This window comes from Saimiri boliviensis, chromosome 15 (genome assembly GCF_048565385.1).
Source record: "Saimiri boliviensis isolate mSaiBol1 chromosome 15, mSaiBol1.pri, whole genome shotgun sequence".
NCBI lineage: Eukaryota > Metazoa > Chordata > Mammalia > Primates > Cebidae > Saimiri > Saimiri boliviensis.
This window is the reverse complement of record NC_133463.1, coordinates 24,608,842-24,630,938: the sequence shown is the minus strand read 5'-3', so window position 1 is coordinate 24,630,938 and position 22,097 is coordinate 24,608,842. Positions and strand designations below refer to the sequence as shown.

Here is a 22,097-nt window from a genome sequence, read left to right as displayed (position 1 = left end):
GAATAAGAAGATAGAGTAAGGGTTGCGAGAACACTCTGATGATAATAGGAAGTTGTATCCATACCTCACAGAGGACTTTGAAAACAGAAGCTAATACAGCCTTGTGAAAAGCATCTGTTACTGTATCAGGTATCAATTAACAGTCTCTTTCCCCAGAGTTAAATTTCTGATCAAAACAGAAGGCTCTGGGGATAGTGATGCTATTATGAGAAAGTAGAAAATAAAACCAGCTTAACCTGCACAGCCTGAGTTCGTGGATTAAGGGAGGGCAGAGGTTGGGTGAAGAATCAGCTTCTCTGAAATGGAGAGGAAAAGTACTATTAAGATGCTGATTTTAAAGAGTTGATGATAGAAAAGTCTACCTTGTCTCAGCCTCTGAGGCATTAGGATAAAGAAAAACACATACCTCCTTTATAGGATAAAGTCCAAATGAAATCCATCTGGAGGGTGAGCTAGCTTCTTCAACTCGAACTCTTACAATATCCATTTTTGTTAAAATTTAAGTAGGTATCAACTCATGAAAAGATTTACAACCAGATGAAAAATAAATGTGAAGTCTGATTGGAACCAAAGAAATTCAATAGAAAATCAATAGTTGTTCAGTAAAGTCTAACCCAAACAGTCCTAGGGGAGGCGGGCTCTTGAGGGGCTCAGTGGGGCTGTGAGCAGAGCACACAGTGGGACATGAGCCGAGACACAAGTATGTAGAGATTAGCACAGCCTCCTCTGGTGGAAAGAAATAAGGACTGAAAGAAGTAAGAAACACATTTCCTTACTTGGTCTGTGCTACAATGAAAATGGCATCTGGATATTTTCCAAATTCGCAATGGTGGCAATATGGTGCCTTAGAGAAACTCTTCTGCACAGAAAGTACACCATTGCACCACCCCACCACAGCCAGGTCAAATAAACAGCAAAGACCTGCCATCTGATCTTTTGGCTCACTTATTTTTAAATGTATGCATCAAAGTCCAACAGGGGAGAAAAGCTCAACAAAGCTATGGAATTTGCCAAATAACCAAGACAGGTAAACACAGCATCCAAAACAATTTTTTTCAATTATCATATTTACTTCTTTAAGCTCATAATTACACTTGGTGTATTGTTAAAATCTGCCTATCAAAACAGTTTCCTGCCTTTAAGTTTCCTCAGGCTACTCTCTATATAAAACTATTTTTAAAAGGTGTGTGTGACTAGCACATTGTAAATATTCCATGTAATTTAAAATATTTATAATGGCCCATGAGCTAGAGTCTGAAAAATAAAGGCCAGGGATTATAACAGATTTTTTTGCTTTGAATTTTAATATTACTCATATTGCAATTACTTTACTTATAGAACACAGTAATTTTCACACCTGCAGAATTCTTTTAAGAAATATAAAATGTGTTAGCTTTTTTAAATAGCAAGTACAAAATGGCAAATTCATGTTATCCTAGACTCTGGCCTACTATTTCATATGTTCACTGCACACATAGTTCATTCCATCTGTAGGATAGGTGGTAGGGCCTCTGCTAGCTTCCCAAAGTGAAAGAAAATTTCCATTGTATTAATGAAATACAAATTTATTGCAGCATGAATCTGTTGCTGTTCTTCATAGATAGCGGAATTGATTTATTTTTTAATGCAACCAAATTCTGAATAAAACCACATGCTCTAACATGAATGTGCAAGTTAGATGTCCTATACAAAATGTTGCCAGAGACAAATGCAATTCTAAGAAACAAACTAAAATTTGCGTGTTTTTAAAAAAAATCTATATTTGAAGAATCCATTTGGTTGATAACTTAGATGACACCTGATAGGACAAATGCCCTTCAATATTCCAAATTGAATAGCTCTAGACAGTATATTGATTAAAGCTAAAAGGAAGACTTGAAGGCTAGGGTTCTTCCTCTCCTGTGCAAATATCCTGAGGCTGGTTGCAGTGAAGGATGCTGCAACTCAGCAAGCCCATGTGGAGCTGCACTGGGCTGACTTGGCTGTCCTTGCACTGCTGTGGTGTAGGCTTGAAGTAGTTATTTAAAGTGGCATTCAACACTTGTGGTTGCATCACGAGTGACTCAGTGAGAGATAAGTTAAAGCATGATATCTAGGGTGGCAATGACCTCTAGTGTCCTGAAACAAAATCCTGGGAGACTAATAAAAATATTTCTTCCTTCTATTCTTGGACCGTTAAAGCACTTCCTATGGATTTTCATGCCCTATCAGGTTATCACAAAAGTTTGTATTCTGAATGAGCTGACTGTCTTATTTGGATGACAAAGTTGCATCTTCTCTAAATTACCAAATACATGCTGAAGTTCATTGCTTTCTCTGCAGGTGGCTTCTTCATAATAGAAAACATTCTAATGGAGAGGTGGTAGTATATATGAGTAACATTCTCTCTCTCTCTCTCTCTCTCTCTCTACACACACACACACACACACACACACACACACACACCAGATTTTGTCTGGGTACCACTCAGTGAGGGCTGCTGCTACCGGCTTCAGCCACCCTAGACACAGAAACTTGACGACAAACATCAGTTGGGTTCAGGTACTTGTCCTTAGTAATAGCCAGAGGAATTTCTTTACATAAAACTTTGTCAAGACATTAAAGGAGATGATTTATGTGGGAAAATACATTCATTTTATGCACTAGTTAAGGAGTTAACTTAAACCTAGATATATACCCAGCCAAAAATAAATACTATATAGGTGCAAAGTCTGGTATAGTTCTGATGTTAGTTCCTAGCGTCTCCTGGAAAAGCTTTAGAGAGATGGAAGCAAATGTCTTCCTCTTCCGTTTTTCTATTTCCTGTCTCTTTGCCAGTTACTACATGTCTCTGTTCCCCATTCATCTATAAGTAGCTGTTTTATTTTAGCTTCGTTATGTTTGTGTTACGCGTGGCATAGCAATTGCAGGGAAGTCTCAGTCTCTTCAAGTCCTTCAACGTTCTGCTTATAAACCCTAAAGTGATCATCTACTACAGTCCAGGAGACACTGGGAAAGGAGGTTAAGGACTGGATGTTGCTGATAGATACAGTAAAGTGCAGCTTGCCTCCAATGCCCACATACTATGTAGAATGGCTTGGGTGTGACGTGGGGTCACCTTCATCTTTCGCTGTCCTGCTGCAGAGGGAGAAAGGATTTTAATGACCACAGGGGCTGTTAGTGGGCAAAAATAAGTCCCAAGCTTACTGCTATCTTAAAAAGCTTCTACCCTCTCTTAGAATATCTAGATAGAATATTTTTAATAAGGATGTGTCCTGAGAGCTCTATAAATCTCTACTATGCCACATAATCTCCCTTACAAATATAGTAACATTTAATGAAAGTTAGTGCAAATAACAGTGAGGAGAAAAAAACAAATTGGGTACAGTGGATAGCGTTGAGTGACCAGCTAAGCTCGTTCACTCTCAAAGTCACTAGCTCCTACACACCAAGCTCACATTATACATAATGCAGATTTATGCCTCAGAGCATTACAAATTATGGAATGCCATGGAACTCTGAGGTTGTTTTCAAACAGAATCAAACCACCAATGCTAAGTCAATGGTCAAAACAAAAATAACTATTTTATCTATGGTTACGTCATGAATTGTACTTTAGCAGCTGTTTTGCTTTTTCCTATAGAACCATGTTTTGGTCACAGTTCTTCTCAAATCAACTTCGTTAATTACAGTAAAGAAAAAATCTTCCTTTATTCAAACCATCAGTTCAAATGGGCATGCAGACAGAGTCTCTCAGTTAGGAATGGCTCTTACCTGGGGTCAGTTAGCAATGTTAGGTAGGGCCAGAAAGGTAAGTTTTAAAAATTATGAACATATTTTCTTTATGAATTTCAAATCTTTAAAAAAATTATAAGATTTCACTTGTTAAATAATTTGAAAGATTTTATGGAAAACAAAATATTATGTAGAGTTACTGTGATGATTTAAAATACGTTTCTTCCAGTTCTATTTTTTGCTTTGAATTCTTTTTAAATTTTATTTGAATAATTGGTGTATGTATTTCTAGTGGACTGCCTCTTTTGTGGAACAAACTAGAAGTGTAGAGGAATTAAAAATTAATGAAGTACCCAAAGCTTTTTAGTTTTCATGATTCAATTTATGCAATATTAAGCATCCAATAAATATTTAATATTTTATATGTAATATGTAATGTTCAATAATACTAATTCAACATTCCTTAACAAACAATCTTATAGCTTCTCTGAGAAAAGATTATTTCATTTCATATTATATGCCAAATATTTCTATAAAATATAAAAGTGGCCAAGAAAAAGGGAAACATCAGTGGCATTCAAAATAGCATCTTCTCATGTTTAGTCCCAGTGTAACTAACTGCCTATCTATACCATATCACAATCACAATGCTAATCAATAGTATGGCAATCAATATACCAATATATACCATATATATCAATGTATCAATCCTTATAAGACTCTCTCTAACATGCTGGGGGGAAAGCTAAATAGCAACAATATAAATAAACATGGATAAGATAATGACCAACTGTCTCCTTGAGGAATCAAAGCAATTTCATGCACTTATTAGATGAATTTTCAGACTGAAGTTCCACTAGAGAACATAAATGCTGAAAAGTAAACAATACGGGGTGGCTATCTGAAATCCATATGCCTCATGGAAATTTTCTTATAAACTCTTAGCATTTGGAAAGTGTTTTTCTTCTTCCTTTTAATGGTAGAGAAAGCTCAGATAAGAACACTTAATCAAAAACATTATTTGAACCCTTCTAGAGTCTTCCAAAGTGGAGAGTATTAAATATTGCAACATTCCTTCATAATACTTATGCTTACCTAAAAAGTAGATCATTTACTTTACAAACTCTCTCACTTGAAGTAAAGAAAACAAACCTGCTAATAACCAAAGCAGTGTATATAAAATTTCAAAGCCAGAATATTTAAATACTGCCAATGTATTCCATTTTGTGATAACACTAATATAGGAAGAACTCCTTTTTTATCTTTGAAAATGATAATCACTGTATTTATTGAGGTTTAAAAAAATAAAGCTTGAAAGTAATCTGATATCTTTTAATATTAACGAAAACTAATGATTTTTCTAAAGTGATGGAAAACCTGCTTGGAAATTAAGACTGGCCCTCTTCAGATGCAACCAAGAAGCAAAGAGGAACCAAATAGGGCATGATTCTTGGGTAATTTAATTTTTCAAAAATATTCACTTGCAAGGTGACAACATAGTTCATTGTGCAAACTGGGACACTTTGAAGAGTAAAAAGAGATACTATTAATAATTAGACTGGGACAAAAGGCATTAACCAGGGCTATCTCCATAAAACCAGAACCTATGGTACCCTAGGTCCCCATGGGACATGGGGGTGTGAGCTTTTTTTAAAGACTTCCTCCTCTTTTCTTGGCCTTCTCTCCCATAATCAAATGTGGCTAACTGAACAGAGTGGTGAGTTTTCAGGGCAGCCTTTCTGGCAAAGCAGAGATGCATGGATCTAGAAATAGGATCACTGCAGCTAAAAAACAGAATATTTGAGACATTTAAACCAAAACCCAACGTTGTTTTCTGTCTTATCTGTTTTATTTTCTTATGCCTTATTTCTTTCAGGTTTATGAACTGTTAGTCTTTATGGATGATATGTTTTAAGAAAGGAAAAAGCAAATCTTCAAGCTAAACCTCTGCAGATTGGCCAAGTTCTTTTAAACTCTATCATTTCCTGTTAACATCTCTGAACTCTTATGCTATGTTATTTATTGGAAGAACACAAACAGCTTAACCTGTACAGACGGGATGCAGAGAGGAAAGGGGAAGAAAGGAAAGTGGTGAACCACCAACACAGAAACGGTGCGACTGGCATGCTAATTAGCCCACTGCAGACAAGAATGAGAGTACTGCTCAGTACACAGAGATGCCTCAATGGAGGGGGGTTACTGTGTTGTTCACACCGCATCACTTCATGTTTTTGGCTCAAGTGTGATTTCAATGCCTTTGTTATATTTTCTTATCACTAAGATGGTCATCAGAAAGCTAAACAGAGTGTTACGCAGCCCAAGTTGTTCACTTGGCTGGATCTACTTAAAAGCACAGCATATGAAAGTTCTGTTCTTAAACTGAAAGAAAATCATCTGTGGTTCTGTTCCAATGCCTTCCTTCATTTTTCATTCAAAGCATTTGAATAACTGATCCATATACATAAATATAATAAGAATGTTATGTATTCTTTCTCCCTTGATAAGTACACAGGAGTTTTTATTTTGTTTTGATTGATTGATTGATTTTTTTACTATTTCGTAGTTTGAAAGGCCTACACTCTAAGTTGATTGGAATAGGGAGCTAGTTCTGAAGGAGCTATCAACAGGGCAAGCAAACAGGTACCAGCATCTAAGAAACTCATTACTTGGACCCCTGGCTCTGTGGAGAGCTGAATTTCCAAGCACAGACTGCCATCTGCCACCACCAGCTCCCGACATGATCCAAGGATGGTTAAGGTCTCCTGTCCCTTCAGGTGCTGTGCTGCACCATGCCAACAACGGACACGTGGATGTGTACAGGGAGTAAGATGCAGGCAGGAAACACAGTCGTCTCCTTCCCTCTGTCCCATGCATTTTTAGGGGGAGAAAACTGGTGCTACTGAGGAGAAATTTAAAAACTTACATAGTACCATCATTTGTGGCTCTCTGAACTCTACTTTTCATTTTAACTTAATTTTTCTCCTTAGGGAGCTATTGATGAAAAAAAGTGGAAAAATGTTTCTCTAGTCAATCATCCCCTCTCCCCTTTTTATTAAGCTAAAATAAAGCTTAATAAAAGCTTTATTTTTGTGCCTCCTGAGGGGGCACAAGGCAGTGTGTGTGTGTGTGTGTGTGTGTGTGTGTGTGTGTGTGTGTGTGCGCGCGCGCGCACGCGCGCGCATGCGTGCGTGAGAAAGAGCAAGAGAGAGAGAAGGAAGAGGGGAAAGAGGAGTCGGGGAAAGAGAGAGAGAGAGAGAGCGAGAGAGAGAAGGAAAACGGGAAAGAGGAGTCGGGGAAAGGGAGGGAGGAAGTGGTGGCTATGGATAAATGAGGAAATTGAGGAGTGGGAAGCAGGTCCTAAACCATGCCCCTACTTGATCTGTATGCTGTCCTGAAAAAGCTGCTGGGTACTCTTGCTGTTTGGTTCAGATAAACAGAAATGTGTTTCCGCAGATTTTGCCTCCTGCTGTTCTTATCCAATAAGGGCTGCTTATATTCTAGCTTCCTGACCTGACACCTGAGATCAGCCTGTTGTCTGGCCCTGCCCCCTACACACATCCACTTATGCTCTTAGAGGGAAGCTTCCCTCAGAGGACTCAGCCTTGAGCCCAGATAGCTGGATTTGCTGGAAACCCAGCTGATTTCCTTTGTTCTTGACCTTCTTAAGACATCCAAAGTGAGGGCCCTGTGTGGTACTGATGAATCTCGCTTCTTTCAGATCTCAGGTGGGCTGCGCTACTTCCTGATTGTTGTTTCATCCCAAAGGCTGAGAATACTGCCTGCCACAAGACCCATTTCCCAAAAATGCTTTTAAACACCTCTTGGACTGAAGTCACTATATGCAATATTTACAGGGAAATGGCTACTGCAGTTTCTTTGGGAAGAGGCCAAGGAAAATAGAGAAAAATGTTTCAGTCCAGAGACTAAATTGTCCTGGCCTGGAAGAGGTACAGGATCAAGTCTAATTCCAATTTTTGCCCAGGAAACTGGCAAGCAGGTGAGCCCTTTGCTTCCCCTTGCACAATCCCATTAAAGGCACACTAAAGCCTGCGATTCCTGTCATGGTAACCCAGGGAGTTGTTCCAGCCATGCCTTGGGCCCATTCAGCTGAGCTACACATTCACAAACCACCTCACATTTAAGCAGTACGTTATTTCTATATGAGGGCATGCACAAACACCAAGATACACTGACAAGAGTCAAAAAAGACAGAGTCCATCATACAGCTGATGTGTCCCATTACCAAATCATACGGTATTCCAGAGAACTAAGAAATAACTCTATTAGCCCTGTCATTGTATTTTGAATAGTATGATTATATTTCATGGTTTTGTATATATGTGAAAAATGTTAATTTGTTAATTGTAGATATTTCAGATATACCACATCGTTAAACTCTGTTTTGGATTTTTTTTTCAGTTATTAATACACCAGAACATCCAAGTAAGAGAAGTGGCTCCTTATGTGACACCAGGGAATATGTTCCATAGGAATTGACTTGCTATTGTCAGGGTAATACTCAAAGACAAAAATGATAGGTCAATGGACCTTGTAATAATTTTTTATATCATAGCGGATGCATAGAGCATGGGCTGAACAATTACTTAACTGATTATTGAGTATTTATTTCATATCAAAGAATAAGTATTTTAGCCTGTTATGTAACACATGATAGAGAGGGTGAAGTTTTTCCTTCCATATGGATATGGCAGATAATCTTAGAGCTTTTATACTTTCTTCATTACAGGAATCTTACAAGTTATATAAAAACAGAAAGAGAAAAACACACAAATATTTTCAATGATATGAAATCCTAGTTAAAGATAAGATAATATTTTAAGAATATTTTTAAATTCTGGAAAGAATGGAGTGTCTAAGTATCTACTTTAATGTGTGTGGCACACATAGAGCATATGTTCTACTAAATTACCAAACTGAATCAGCAAAAATTGGAAAGGCAAGGACCACAGATACTCTGCCACAAAGCTAACTTACCTCCTAAGCAAGTGAGGAAGAACATGAAGGTTCCAAGCATTCCTACACAAGGGCCACATAACATAGGGAAGAGCCTGATGAACCCATAAAATAAATAATGAGAGCTAGAATATCATCCTACTGCAGCTGTAATACTACTACTTGTTCTTAATTTGTGAACATACTACCACACATACCTGCATTACCACTCCCCTCACCAAGAATTACTCCAGAAAGAAAAAAACAAGTTATAGGACTCGAGAAAAGCAAAGGAAAAGGTAGTGGTTTATATAAGGCATCACACAGAGCCATTTTTAAAAGGCTCTAAACCTCAGAAAAACGAACAATAATTTCACTAAACTACTATATAATCAAATGTAAATAATTTCCACAATATTTCAACCTTCAAGCAGAGAGGAAAATGTAGACATATAAATAAACAAACACAAACCCTTTATGAAAATTTAGTAAAGAATCAACTTACAGCAAAGATTAATTTAGCTTGATTAACAATGTGGAAACACATTTACCATTTAGAACTATATAAAATTTTCCAGAACCAATGTCTTTAGCTGCTGGGTAGAGTTTGTAGGCAGATTTCTTATCTGTACTTACAGACATAACTTGAAGCAAATGTAAATAATCTGTCAGGTGCATATATAAAGCTCTATTGTAATGAGCCATGGTCATAATTACCTTCTTAGAGATTAAGAAATTGCTGTTTCTTCTAAAATTTACAGATTAAATAAACTCTCATGTTTAGGAAATCAGGTTATTGACCTTATACTAACCTTGAGAGAAATTCTTCAGGAAAATATACATATATCTTAAATGTTTTTCTGTAACCGTACTTAACTTTAGATATATGTTAATAATGTCATTATGAACAAATAAACCACAGTAACCTTTCAAATTTTCTTTGACTTAATTACTTTATATAGTTGGCTAACTTTCTCTGGAACTTTTGATGAAACAATGATTTATTCCTTAGTTGCCTAAAGGCTTGAAAGAATTCATTTAACACCCACAACACTCACTTAAACCCAGAATCTGTCTCATTCATTTTCAAAATTCACTCCATATTTTTAGTAGTAACTCGAGCATGTAACTAAATACTCGATATTGGAAAGAACAGTATCCTTTCTCAATCAAAGTCCATAAATGTGGCAAATTTATTTTTTTCTTACAAGTAAAATTAAAGTGAGCAACTTATCCAAAACTACAAAAAAACCTAGTTGAAGTCTTCCATTTGCCACAAAATATATGCATTTCTTTGTTATATACAACAGATATCATTTTATTTCACTTAGGTGCATGACCTGGCTGGAAAGTAAAATGCCTTTTGAAGTCAACCAGAAACAAAACCAAAAAAGAAGCAGTTTTATGATCATCTGCATTAGCTAATTATTTACATGCTGTAGATTATCATGTAGAATCTTAATATCTAGTCCAAAATCTCAGATGGTCTATTATAACTTCTGAAATCATTACTGTTTACAAGAGAGAAGGTATTAGAAAAAACGATAAATAATCAAAAGAATCCATGCAATGACACACTCTTCCCTTCTCCCTTCCATACTCCATTTTCATCCATTATGCACGAAATGTTAATACTATACTCGTGTAGCTAAATATGGCTTTGTTGAATTTTTACTTATCATTCATACTACAATACAGAACTAAATATGTGGACTGGAAATTGGTTTGGGCTAACCCGGAAAGCTCTAGATAAAATTAGACAGAATCATGCAGTTGAATTACATACTGAAATTAGTGACAAAAGATTTACTGTGAGATTTAGACATATGTAGTCACAATAGGAAAATATGACTTTACCTTCATTTTAAGCAAATACTTTACGAACTCTGAGACATGGTAATACCTCCATTGTTAAAAAATATATATATTCATCAACATTCAGAAACATGCACTGTTAGAGGAGGCCTAACCAGGTGGGGTACGTGGATGCAGTTTGGACATTGACTCATTTCTTACACAGCTTAATAAAACAGTCCGTTCCTCACGTGTGCAGTGCCTGCCCTCCGAGCTACCTGAAGCCGTGCTCTCATCTCTTTTCTTGAACCTCTACAGAGCCAAGCTAAGAGGTACCTCCTCTCCTTCCAATGACAGCACCTTCCCTTTGTTCAAGATGGAGCCCATGCCCTGGTCTTCCACAAGACTGAGTGTCTGATGGTTCTGAACTAGGACTTTCTCCTCAGCCTCCAAGTCAGCAACACTATACAGCGCCAGCAAAACCAGGACTCTCTTTCATCCTCTGTTGCCCAGGCCTCTTTCTACAGACAATAATATTTATGAAAGGGTAATGGCATTTTACGACATTACCCAGGATTAATGACTATAGTGGACTAAATAGGATTTTGGAAAGGATTTTTTCACTGTCTGTGGAGCCGTGCTTTGCTCTGTGTTACCAAAATAGTAAAAAACGTTACGCTCTCTAGAATGTAGGTAGCATCTTTTCTGACCACACACAAGCAAGTCATGCCATGGGTTTCATACCTTTGCAGCCACTGATGAGTTCGGTTTCTCCAGCAAGTCCCACAGCTTCTTTCTTTTATCAGGGCAGCAGGTATTATCAAACTCTTCTCCTTCTCGTTCTCGCATAGTCTCTGCCTCGCGCCTCAGTTCTTCGTTCATTTGTTCTTTTTTTTGATGATACCTGGCCTGGCAGCAGGACTCTAGGTAGATCTCATCAATCCCCCAGTAATCAAGTTCTTGACCGAAAGAAAGGGCACACATTTCTTCCATCATATGGAGTTTCCCTGTCCGGTAGAAATTTAAAATGGAAGTGAAGGCTCCCGGATGCCGATCAAAGAAATACTCATTCTCACTCAGGTTATAGTCATCGCACACGTCCAGGAGGCTCTCGTGCGTGTTGCAGTCTCGAAGCTTCCCCAGGCGTGTCCTGGGCAGCCTGTCCAGCGTTCTCCACAGGACTTCGTGGTTGAGGCCCCCCACGTTGATTTTAACTCTCCTGGAGCACGTTTTGCTGCGGATAATGTCCACCGGCTCTGGAGGAAGAGAAAGTGTCGACCTCGAAGTCTTCCTGTTTAACCCAGGGGGAGCCTTTTCTGCCATTTTGAACCGGACAAAGCCGCAGAGCCACGGTCCTTAAAAAATGAGGTCAACTGAAGAAATATCCCTCTGGGGCAGGCATGTCCACTGACACAGCTGGAAGAAAGCAGCAATCACTTGGTTACTTGCGTTTTCCTAGAGTATTTCCTGTTCTATGGGATCATTCTGTTGTTACAACCAGAAGGTACAATATTAAAGGCTGAATACTTTTGTAGATACACATCTTTACTTTAGGATATAAGAAAGGGGGAAAAGGCAACACAGAAGGGATTGCGTATTTAATGGTATCTACTTGCAAGCTGGCAACTCCCAAACATGTCACAAGAAACCTCTTTCTCAAGCTGCAGACTAAAAGATCCATGCTGATCAACTCTTTTTTTTTTTTTTTTTTTTTTTTTTTTTGAGACAGGGGCTCTCTCTGTTGCCCAGTCTGCAGTGCAGTGGCACCATCACAGCTCACTGCAGCCTTGATCTCCTGGGCTCAGATGATCCTCTCATCTCAGCCTCCCAGGTAGCTGGGATGTGCCATCACACCCGGCTAATTCTTGTATTTTTTGTAGAGACGGGGTTTCTCCATGTTGCTTAGGCTGATCTCGAAGCAATCCACTTGCTTCAGCCTTCCAAAGTACTGGGATTACAGGGTGAGCCACCACACCCCAACCTAACCAACTCCATCTAGATAAACCACATACACCTTAAGGTAAACTGACCAAGGTGCCAGTCTGACCAACAAATTCCTGATCATTCCCCATCTCAGATTTATGGCTTTCTCCACCCCATACCCAGTCACCATCACTAAATCTCTGCGAAATTCTGATCCTTCCATCCACATCCAAATAAGCACCAAGTCTTACCAGTTATAACTCCTAGCCATTGTTTAAGGCCTCCACCAGTGTTATCAAGGTTCCCATTACCACAATGCTGGTTCAAACCTACTGTCAGCATCACTTGCCTAGACATTTTTTTTTTTTTTTTTTTTTTTTTTTTTTTTTGAGATAAGAGTCTCACTCTGTCACCCAGGCTGGAGTGCAGTGGCACAATCTCAGCTCACTGCAACTTCTGCTTCCTGGGCTCAAGTGATCCTCCCAACTCAGCTTTCCAAGTAGCTGGGACTATAGGCATGCACCACATACTGGCTAATTTTTTTCTTTTCTTTCTTTCTTTTTTTTTTTTTTTTTTTTTTTTTGTAAAGAAGGGTCTCACTATATTTCCCAGGCTGGTCTGAAATTCTCAAGCTTAAGCAATCCACCGGCCTTGGCTTCCCAAAGTGCTGGGATTACAGATACGAGCCACCACACCAGCCCTGCCCTACACTTCTAATACAGCCTTAAATTAGATCGGAAACTTGGGTTTTAGCCACCTAAAAACCATTCTCCACATAGCTAAAAACCATTCTCCACATAGAATGCTCTGCTAAGATACAAATTTGACCTTGCCACTCACATGCTTTAAAGCCTGTAAAATCTCATCATTACTGGAATTTTATTGATGAAGTACTAAGAGCACTTTAAAGCCTAGTTAGTCCTATTAGGTCTAGCCTCCTCTCCACCTTCACCTCTCATCTTTCCCTCATCACTATATTCCAACAACCCCAGACTACATGCAACATTCCCTTTCAAGCTCCTGGCCTTTCCATACTGTGTTCTAGAAAGACCTTCACCTTTCTTGTTTCCTTTTGATTAACTAGTACTTGATCTACAAGAGTCAGCTCAAACCTCACCTCCTTCAGATAACTCTCCATAATATTCCTGCTCTGGGATCATGAAACTTTCACCATACCATTGCAATATACCTTTCCCATAGTATGCTGGGAGCTCTTGAGGACAAAGGCCATCTTCTCTATTATTATGTTCCTATCACCAAGCACAGTGCTTATACAATGTAGGAGTTTAATAAATATTAAACAGTTAATCAATTGTTTATTTTCCACCAGAGAGCTGACCAAAGTAATGTATATGGCCATAAAATGCATAAATAGTTATTGGGTTCACTTACTTAAAATGGGTCTATATTTATATGTTATGTGTATATAATATACATCAGAATGTGTGTGTATGTGTTTGTGTTTATGTATTTTTCTGCTTCATGACTCTTTTCTCCTGTGTACTAATTCTTTAATGCATTACTGCCCTTATAGTCCCTCTTATTGATCTATTATTCTGATCTGCAGCAGCAGGCATCTTCTTATCTTCTTCTCTAATGTTTTTGCAGCAAATCATGGAGCTTCAAGCAATTCATACAAAACACCACCATTAATGTAAAGCATCATGTTTCAGAGAGTCAACGGCTTATGCTAAAGGGAAAATGATTAGGTGTAAGAGGTCTTTATAATTAGAACTCTCTTTTAAGATACACACCAATTTCTGCATGCCTCTGGCTTCTCCATCCTACAAGTTAAATTTATTTCTCCATCTGGAGGCCAAAGATCCTCTTGAATGAATATAAGTCAAGGTAAGGAAAAATGCAGATGTACTATATAAGAAGTATGTCAAATGTGGCCATAAAATATACTTGCATCAGGAGTTTTTTCAACTACAGAGTTACATTCATATTTTAAGCATATAGATACAGATTTTCATCACACGTGACACAAATGCTTATTTTTACAAAAATAAGAAGATCTATAATGATTCAGAAAGCAATTTAAGTTCTCTGGGCTTGACTTTCCTAATCTACAAAATAAAGATAATAGTATCTATTTCATGGACAGTATTATGATGATTAGATGAGATCATTTATGTGAAATGCTCACTACATGGAGGTATATCTGAATAGAATAAGAATATTTATACTTCTCCCTAAATTTTGTTTCTAAGCACTGAAAGAAAACTAAGATTAAAAGCTATATTAGAATTCAAAGGAGAGAGATCCAAGATGGCTGATCACTAGCAGCTCGAGATTGTAGCTCCCAGTGAAAGCGCAAAGAACGAGAGGACGCCACACCTTCACATGAATTCTTGTTGCTCACGCACCAGGAGATTCCCAGCAGAGGAGCCCCACGGGTCGCCAGCGCGACTCTTGTGACCAGCGAGGCGGTTTTGCCGGTGCCTCGGACTGTCGGTTCTCGGTACAGAGTCAGAAAAGCACCATCAATCTTAACGCCGCTGATTTAGTCGGCACAGTGGGTTGCTCAGATTTTGGCGCTGAGAATCAATAAGTTGGACATCCACTCAGAAACCCAATTACAAAGACGGTAATTATAAAGACCATAGATGGATAAATCTACAACGAAGGGAAGAAAACAGCCAAAAAAAAAGGCTGAGAATACCCAAGATCAGAATGCCTCTCCCTCAGCAGGGGATCACAGTTCCTCATCAGCAACGAAACAAGGCTTGATGGAGAACGAGTGTGTTCCAATTCCAGAAGCAGGCTTCAAAATGTGGATAATAAGAAACTTCTGTGAATTAAAAGAACTTGTTCTGACCTAATCCAAAGAAACTAAGAACTTTGAAAAAAGGTTTGACCAAATGTTAACAAGAATACACCATTTAGAGAGGAATATAAGTGAATTGATGGAGCTGAAAAACACAATACGAGAACTATGTGAAGTATGCACAAGTTTTAACAGCCGAATTGATCAAGCAGAAGAAAGGATATCAGAGGTCGAAGACCAACTCAATGAAATAAAACAAGAAGACAAGATTAGAGAAAAAAGGATAAAAAGGAATTAGCAAAGTCTCCAAGAAATATGGGACTATGTGAAAAGACCTAATCTACGCTTGATAGGTGTACCTGAATGTGACGAAGAGAATGAATCCAAGCTGGAAAATACGCTTCAGGATATTATTCAGGAAAATTTTCCCAACCTAGTAAGGCAGGATAATATTCAACTCCAGGTAATACAGAGAACACGACAAAGATATTCCTCAAGAAGAGCAACTCCAAGGCACATAATCGTCAGAGATTCACCAGGGTTGAAATGAAGGAGAAAATACTAAGGGCAGCCAGAGAGAAAGGTCAGGTTACCCACAAAGGGAAGCCTATCAGACTTAGAGCAGATCTCTCAGCAGAAACCCTACAAGCCAGAAGAGAGTGGGGACCAATATTCAACATCCTTAAAGAAAAGAACTTTCAACCAAGAATTTCACATCCAGCCAAACTAAGCTTCATAAGTGAAGGAAAAATAAAGTTTTTTTGTGAACAAGCAAGCACTCAGATTTCATCACCACCAGGCCTGCTTTACAAGAGCTTCTGAAAGAACCACTACACATAGAAAGGAACAAACAGGATCAGTCTTTCTAAAAAAATACCAAAAAGTAAAGAGCATCAATATAATGAAGAATTTACATCAACTAATGGGCAAAATAGCCAGCTAATATTAAATGGCAGCATGAAACTCACATATATCATTATTAATGCTAAATTTAAATTGACTAAATCCCCCAATTCAAAGACAGACAGGCAATTTGGATAAAAAACTAAAACCCATCGGTATGCTGCATCCAGACCCATCTCACATTCAAGGATACACAAAGACTCAAAACAAGGGATGGAGAAAGATTTACCAACCAAACAGAGAGCAAAAATAAATAAATAAAAAGCAGAACTTACAATTTTTGCCTCTGATAAAATAGTCGTTAAAGCAACAAAGATCAAAAGAAGCAAAGAAGGACATTACATAATGATAAAAGGATCAATGCAACAACAAGAAGAGCTAAAGATCCTAAATATATAGACACCCAATACAGGAATACCCAGACATACAAAACTAATAAAGAGACTTAGACTCCCACACAATAATAGTGGGAGACTTCAACATTAATATTAGACAGATCAATGAGACAGAAAATTAACAACGATATCCAGGACTTGAACTCAGATCTGGAAAAAGGAAACGTAATTAACATTTATAGAACTCTCCACTTTAAATACACGAAATATACACTCTTATCAGTACCACATCATATCAACTTAGAAGTTTAAACGAAATGTTGGTTGGCTCCTTGTTTGTTATTCTCTTCCCTCATTTTCTTTCATGTCTCCATTATTAAGGAAAATTATAGGCATACCCATATTTAGACTGCATTCTAGCCCAGGCAATAAAGCAATATCCCATTGTCTCTCCCTCTTCCTCTTTCTCTTTCTTATTCTTCTTTCTTTTTCTAATTATTCTTTTTTTCTTTCTCTAAAAACAAACAAACAAACAAAAAATTCAAAGCTATATAGCTAGAAGTCCAATAGAAGAACTGAAATGTAGTCTTTTAAAAAAAAAGCTATATTAGTGTCTATTAAATAAATTCTAGCTTTTAAATTTTTTCTTTACATATATGTTGTCTTCCCATTGAATTATAAAGGCCTGGGATTGTGAATTCAACTTTTCTTGACTGAGCACTGAACCCATGCAAAACAGGCACCTCATAGCATCTGTCTTTGGTGCCACTGATGTTCATGTTCAAATTTTATATTCAAGTGACAATGAATTATATATATTTTAAAAATTGAGCAACACTATCAGGATCAGGCCAAAACAGCTCAAAGTATTAGAGATGGGGCAATTCCAGTGATTAATCTGAATGTGGAGTCTCCATTAACTTAGCTGCAGATACACTGACATCTCCACAATCAATCATCAAATTGTCCACATAAATAACAAAGTGTGAACCGATGCATTTTGAATTTGAATAGAAATAAAAATAAAATAAACACAGTGTTCATTTTGAACATCGTGTCTTATACTAATGTGAAGAAGATAAATCATTTTTGAACTGATTATAATATCAGATAAGAGGTTTTGCAGGAAGAGAGCTAACTCCAGAATGACACAACTATCTCATTTGTTTGTGGTGAAGGGCATGGTGTGACTTGCCATTTTGAAGAAGTTATTAAAAAAGAAAATGCCATATCATAGTCACTTGTTGGTCCCTATTTGTCTTAAACAATTTCACATGCATTGTGTATAGTGGATTTTCCTTTTTGTAGGGTGTGTGTCTCAGGGGAAGACAGGTCAGGTCATAAGACTTAAATTTCAAAATATCTTCTTCACTGATCAAGAACTTTCTATTATAAGAAATCTGGTGTTGATTACAAGTTCCGCAATAAAAGACAAACTGAAATTCAATGCCGTTTCTTCATAGCAGGGTTAGAGAAACTAAAAGTGAGGAAATGGGCCTGTTGATTTAACTTTCTTAAGACTTAAAGATGATCTACTCTTATTATTGTTACTGTGGTTAAAATATTTTTTATTTTCCCCGAGCAGAATGTTCTGCTTGTTACCTGATAAAGAGTGCAGGCTCAAGGGCCTAAGTTCCTGAGCAGTTGAAGAGCTGTGAATAGTGTTCCAAAAGTTAATCAAGCCTTCAGAATAAGCCTATAATAAATGGAAGCTGCAGAGCATAAGCCCTGATCAACAGTCCTTTGAAGCTCACTGAACCTCTCTGCCTGCCTGCTTGCCATTCTCCCTTCTGTCTCTTCTGTGGGTTTCTCTCTTACTTCCTCCATGTCTGTTATGCCACATGCTACCTACCTTTCTTCCTTTTCTTTCCCTCCCTTCCTGTCCTGATCCCTAGATCTTTCCATCCTCTCAGTCTCTTAAGCACAAAACCAAACTATATGTTTTCAGACTTATATGTACTTCACTAAGTTTTCTGTAGCCTATTTTAAGATTAAGGCCTTCTGGGCTAGAAAATACCTTGTCTCTTTCCAGGAGACACCTAAACAGAGTTGGAGGTCATATGGAATCATAAAAGGGGCTCTGTCCGAGGCTCAGGACACCTCTCAGTTCCATACCCCCTCAATTGCTAATTGAACTTTAATTTCCTTACTCATTAAGTGGTGGCATGTCCATGCCTAAAATTCTTTGATTTCCTATTACACTTGATTAATTTTTTCCTTTCACTGTGATTCTGCTGCTTTTACATCCTCATGCCCTCCAATCACCATCCTTACTTTAGACAGAAATAAACTTATCATGCTGCCTCACAGTCAATGAAACATTTTCCATGTCTAGTTTCTTGAGGAAGGTGGTTCATATTTCATTTCAAGAACCCTTTAATTTAATATTTATCATGGCTTGAAACAACTACCTTCAGAACATCATGAAAGTTTCATTTATTTTATTTAGTGTTTAGTTGATTTTCTATCCTTTAACTTTTCATTTTAAGATTATGTTCTTTTCTGCCATATTAATTTTACTTCTAGCAATGAATCTGCCAGTTCCCTGTGGGTAAGGGTATTGCGTTTTACTACCCTACAGTGTTCACAAAATTTACGTTTTTAATTTCAATAATTAAAGTAGATATGACCTAACCTATTCTCACATATAGTTTCATAAGTGAATTTATGTCTATCATAATGATTTTTTACCCCATAAAATTAATCATGTACTTCAATTCTGCATATAAGTACAACATAAAATGCAATAATTCAATGCTTAAATTGTGTAGGTGTTATGCAACTGTGAATAATTTAAAAACATAAATTGTCAGTATAAACACAAGACACTTTTCTCTGAGACCTCAGAACATATGATTTTACATCAAGGGCAAAATCTCAGTGAATATTTTCTTTGGGCAGTTTGGATTTATTTCACCTCGTTCAATCAACTGAAAGTTAAGCTAGCTACAAATCCGTTGGCCAGCGCGAATACACTCGACATCCCTTCATTAGTCTGCTAGAGAAAAAAAAAAGTGGGTCTGTAAACAATAAACAACAACAAACATTTGAGATTTGCACAGCTGCGCCCTGCTTCTACCAGCAGTGTGGCATTATGCTGCCATCCGCTCAGGGCCAAACCTGACAAAACACAACTTTCTCATCATGGCATCCTAATTACAGCTTGAGGCTCTAGGTTTGGAGGCGAGGTGGAGTTTACTATAGACTCAAAAATACTAGCATTATGTCATACACTTGACACTTCCTTCATGGAGCCAGGCAGGGTAAGTCACATGTGCAATCCTGTGAAGATAAAAAGCAAACCTTTCTAAAGATGTAAATGATGCTTAACATTTCATTTTTGTGTTGCTAGTACATGCTGAGCAGGCACTGCAAACAAACAGCTCTGAGACCTTTAAGTCTGTATCACTCCATATATAGCTCTAAGGCATTTTCTTACATTTTCATGTACAGCATTAAGTAGTAAGTTACTGTAGAAACTATGTTTGTTTCAGAGAACCACCATATGATTTGCAGTAGCTATCTGGAGAGAATGGCATCGTAGCTGTTAGATGAAGATTAAATCAATGTAAATTTTTTAATTCCATTACTGGCTGCAATTTTTAAAGGCACCTCCAAAATTTACTAATGAAAACCAGTAACATTGTAACAAATTAAAAACATATCAAATATATATATTTTTAAGTAAGGTCCTGGAAATTTTCAGCTATTCTAAGAAATTCAACAAACCTGAAACCTGCATTACTTTAGAACCTGATTGGAAATATTTAATAAATTTCATACTGTTTAATGTTTTTTAATATATCAAGTTTTAGGAGTAACTGAAATGCTGTCCTCAAAAAGTGGAAGGTGGCATTTCTTTTCTGCAACCAAAGGCTGCTAATATCAATCTGTTCCTCAACTATAGCACAACTATATACTCCTTAGTTTAAAAAAAAATTAGAACTTTTATCCTTGATATAACCGATGCTTTTTTTAGATACACTCAGATGAAATCCTAAAAGCTTTGCTTCCAGTGGTCAAAGGAAGCATTGTGTTGCAGTAAGAAGGGGACAAGACAAGTAATAAATAGGATATGTAACATGAGCATCTTTCAATATCATAGCTGTCTCCAAATTTATAAATAGAACCATAATATAATTTTTCTTCATCAGGATAATTATTTAAAGAATTGGGCCCTAGACATATATGTTCACTAAAATTAGAGAATAAAACACCAGATTTGTCTTTAGAAAAACGGCCTTTCATAAAACATAGCTGACCAGGAAAAAAATCCTTCTTTATTCTGAAAAAATAATATTAAGTTATAAAGTATCTTGGACCTTTTATAGACTACAAGGCATAGTGATGGCTGGAAATTTTTAGTCTGCTTTAAAACACATATAGAAAAGGGCTCAAACTCTTATATCCGCATTCAGCTATTCAGCTAGTGGGTTTTTATTATGATGGTAGAAGTGCCCTTTACATTGGCACTCAAGATGTGTCCTTCTAAATCTTGCCTTTTGCAAGTCTTTCCAGACTCATAGTGTAGGGAAGGGGATAAAGATGAAAGGTGATGAAAAAAATAAAGAAGGCAACCAACAGAGAATCTACTGGTACACAGAGAAATGGGAAACAAATGGGCCACCCTGTAATATCCTGAAAAATAAATCACGAACTTCAGTCACTACTTGGTATTCCATGTGAATGATACAATTTACCATTTGGGTGAATGACATACGTTTTATATTCCATTTGGATGTTTGGCCTAAGATAGATTTAGCCTCTATGAAACCAAATATGGAAATGTTCCTGAAATTTGGATAGGATTTGAACAATTTGTTAGATCTCTTCCAGTAAAAATTAACTTTTAGATCATGTCATAACATGGTCTGCAATGTTGGGTAGTAAGATTCTTGTACAAGGACTGTTTCTCAGTTGAGCTTTGTTTCATAGCAACAATATATTTTAATTACAATTCTGTTCCTATTTCTCCATAATCAAACACATTATAGGTGATGTGGCTCTTTAATAGAGCTTTTAATAAGCTCAAATACTGAGGAGAGAAGTCTCTATGACCTAAATATTACACCATGCTTTATATACTTCCATATTTTGAGACTAGAATCACAGAATGTGGCAGAAAGGAGCTTAGATATGATCTGGTCCAATTTCTTTATTTACATCTTTTAAAACTGAGATACAATGGGGTTGCATGATTTGGCTGACCTCATCTGATAGTTGCTGAGCTTGAACTAGAACCCATATCTCCAGTTGTCTATACAAGTCTCTTTCCATTAAATCCCACTTCATTATTATTTGCTTTTCACCTTGTAATCAGAGTTTTTAAAAGCTTTTATTTCTTAATCTACTCCCATGTCAAAAATACTAATCCAAACTAAACCAAGTTGAGAAGAGTTATCTCCTATATATTGTTTCAGTAAAGGGTGATGGCCACAGTCAGGCAACTTGTGTTCTTGCAAAGAGAGGTGCACTTCCCAGAACTGCTCTTTCCTTACCTACTTCCTTAGCATTGGTTTTGAAAATAACTACCTCCTTCTGCCCTGGATCTCTCCAGTCAGTTCTGAATACTACAGCCCAATTACCAGCAGGTCAGGGCTATCTCTTGTAGATGATGCTCTCATGGTTCCTGGCTCTCAGGATTAAGATGTGACACCATACAAAGACTGTAAGGTCTATCTTCCACTTACCTCTGTGCTTCTATA

General features: G+C 37.3%; 1 protein-coding gene across 1 annotated transcript in view; it reads right to left on the bottom strand.

The window, feature by feature from the left end:
• The window catches only part of KCNB2 (potassium voltage-gated channel subfamily B member 2), a 429,896-nt gene that overhangs the window by 386,805 nt on the left and 20,994 nt on the right, over nucleotides 1-22,097 (bottom strand). The window contains exon 2 of the mRNA XM_003942620.4: nucleotides 11,206-11,877. Within this exon, the coding sequence (XP_003942669.1) occupies nucleotides 11,206-11,784 (579 nt within the window). The 5' untranslated portion in view covers nucleotides 11,785-11,877. The remainder of the gene's footprint in view (nucleotides 1-11,205; nucleotides 11,878-22,097) is intronic.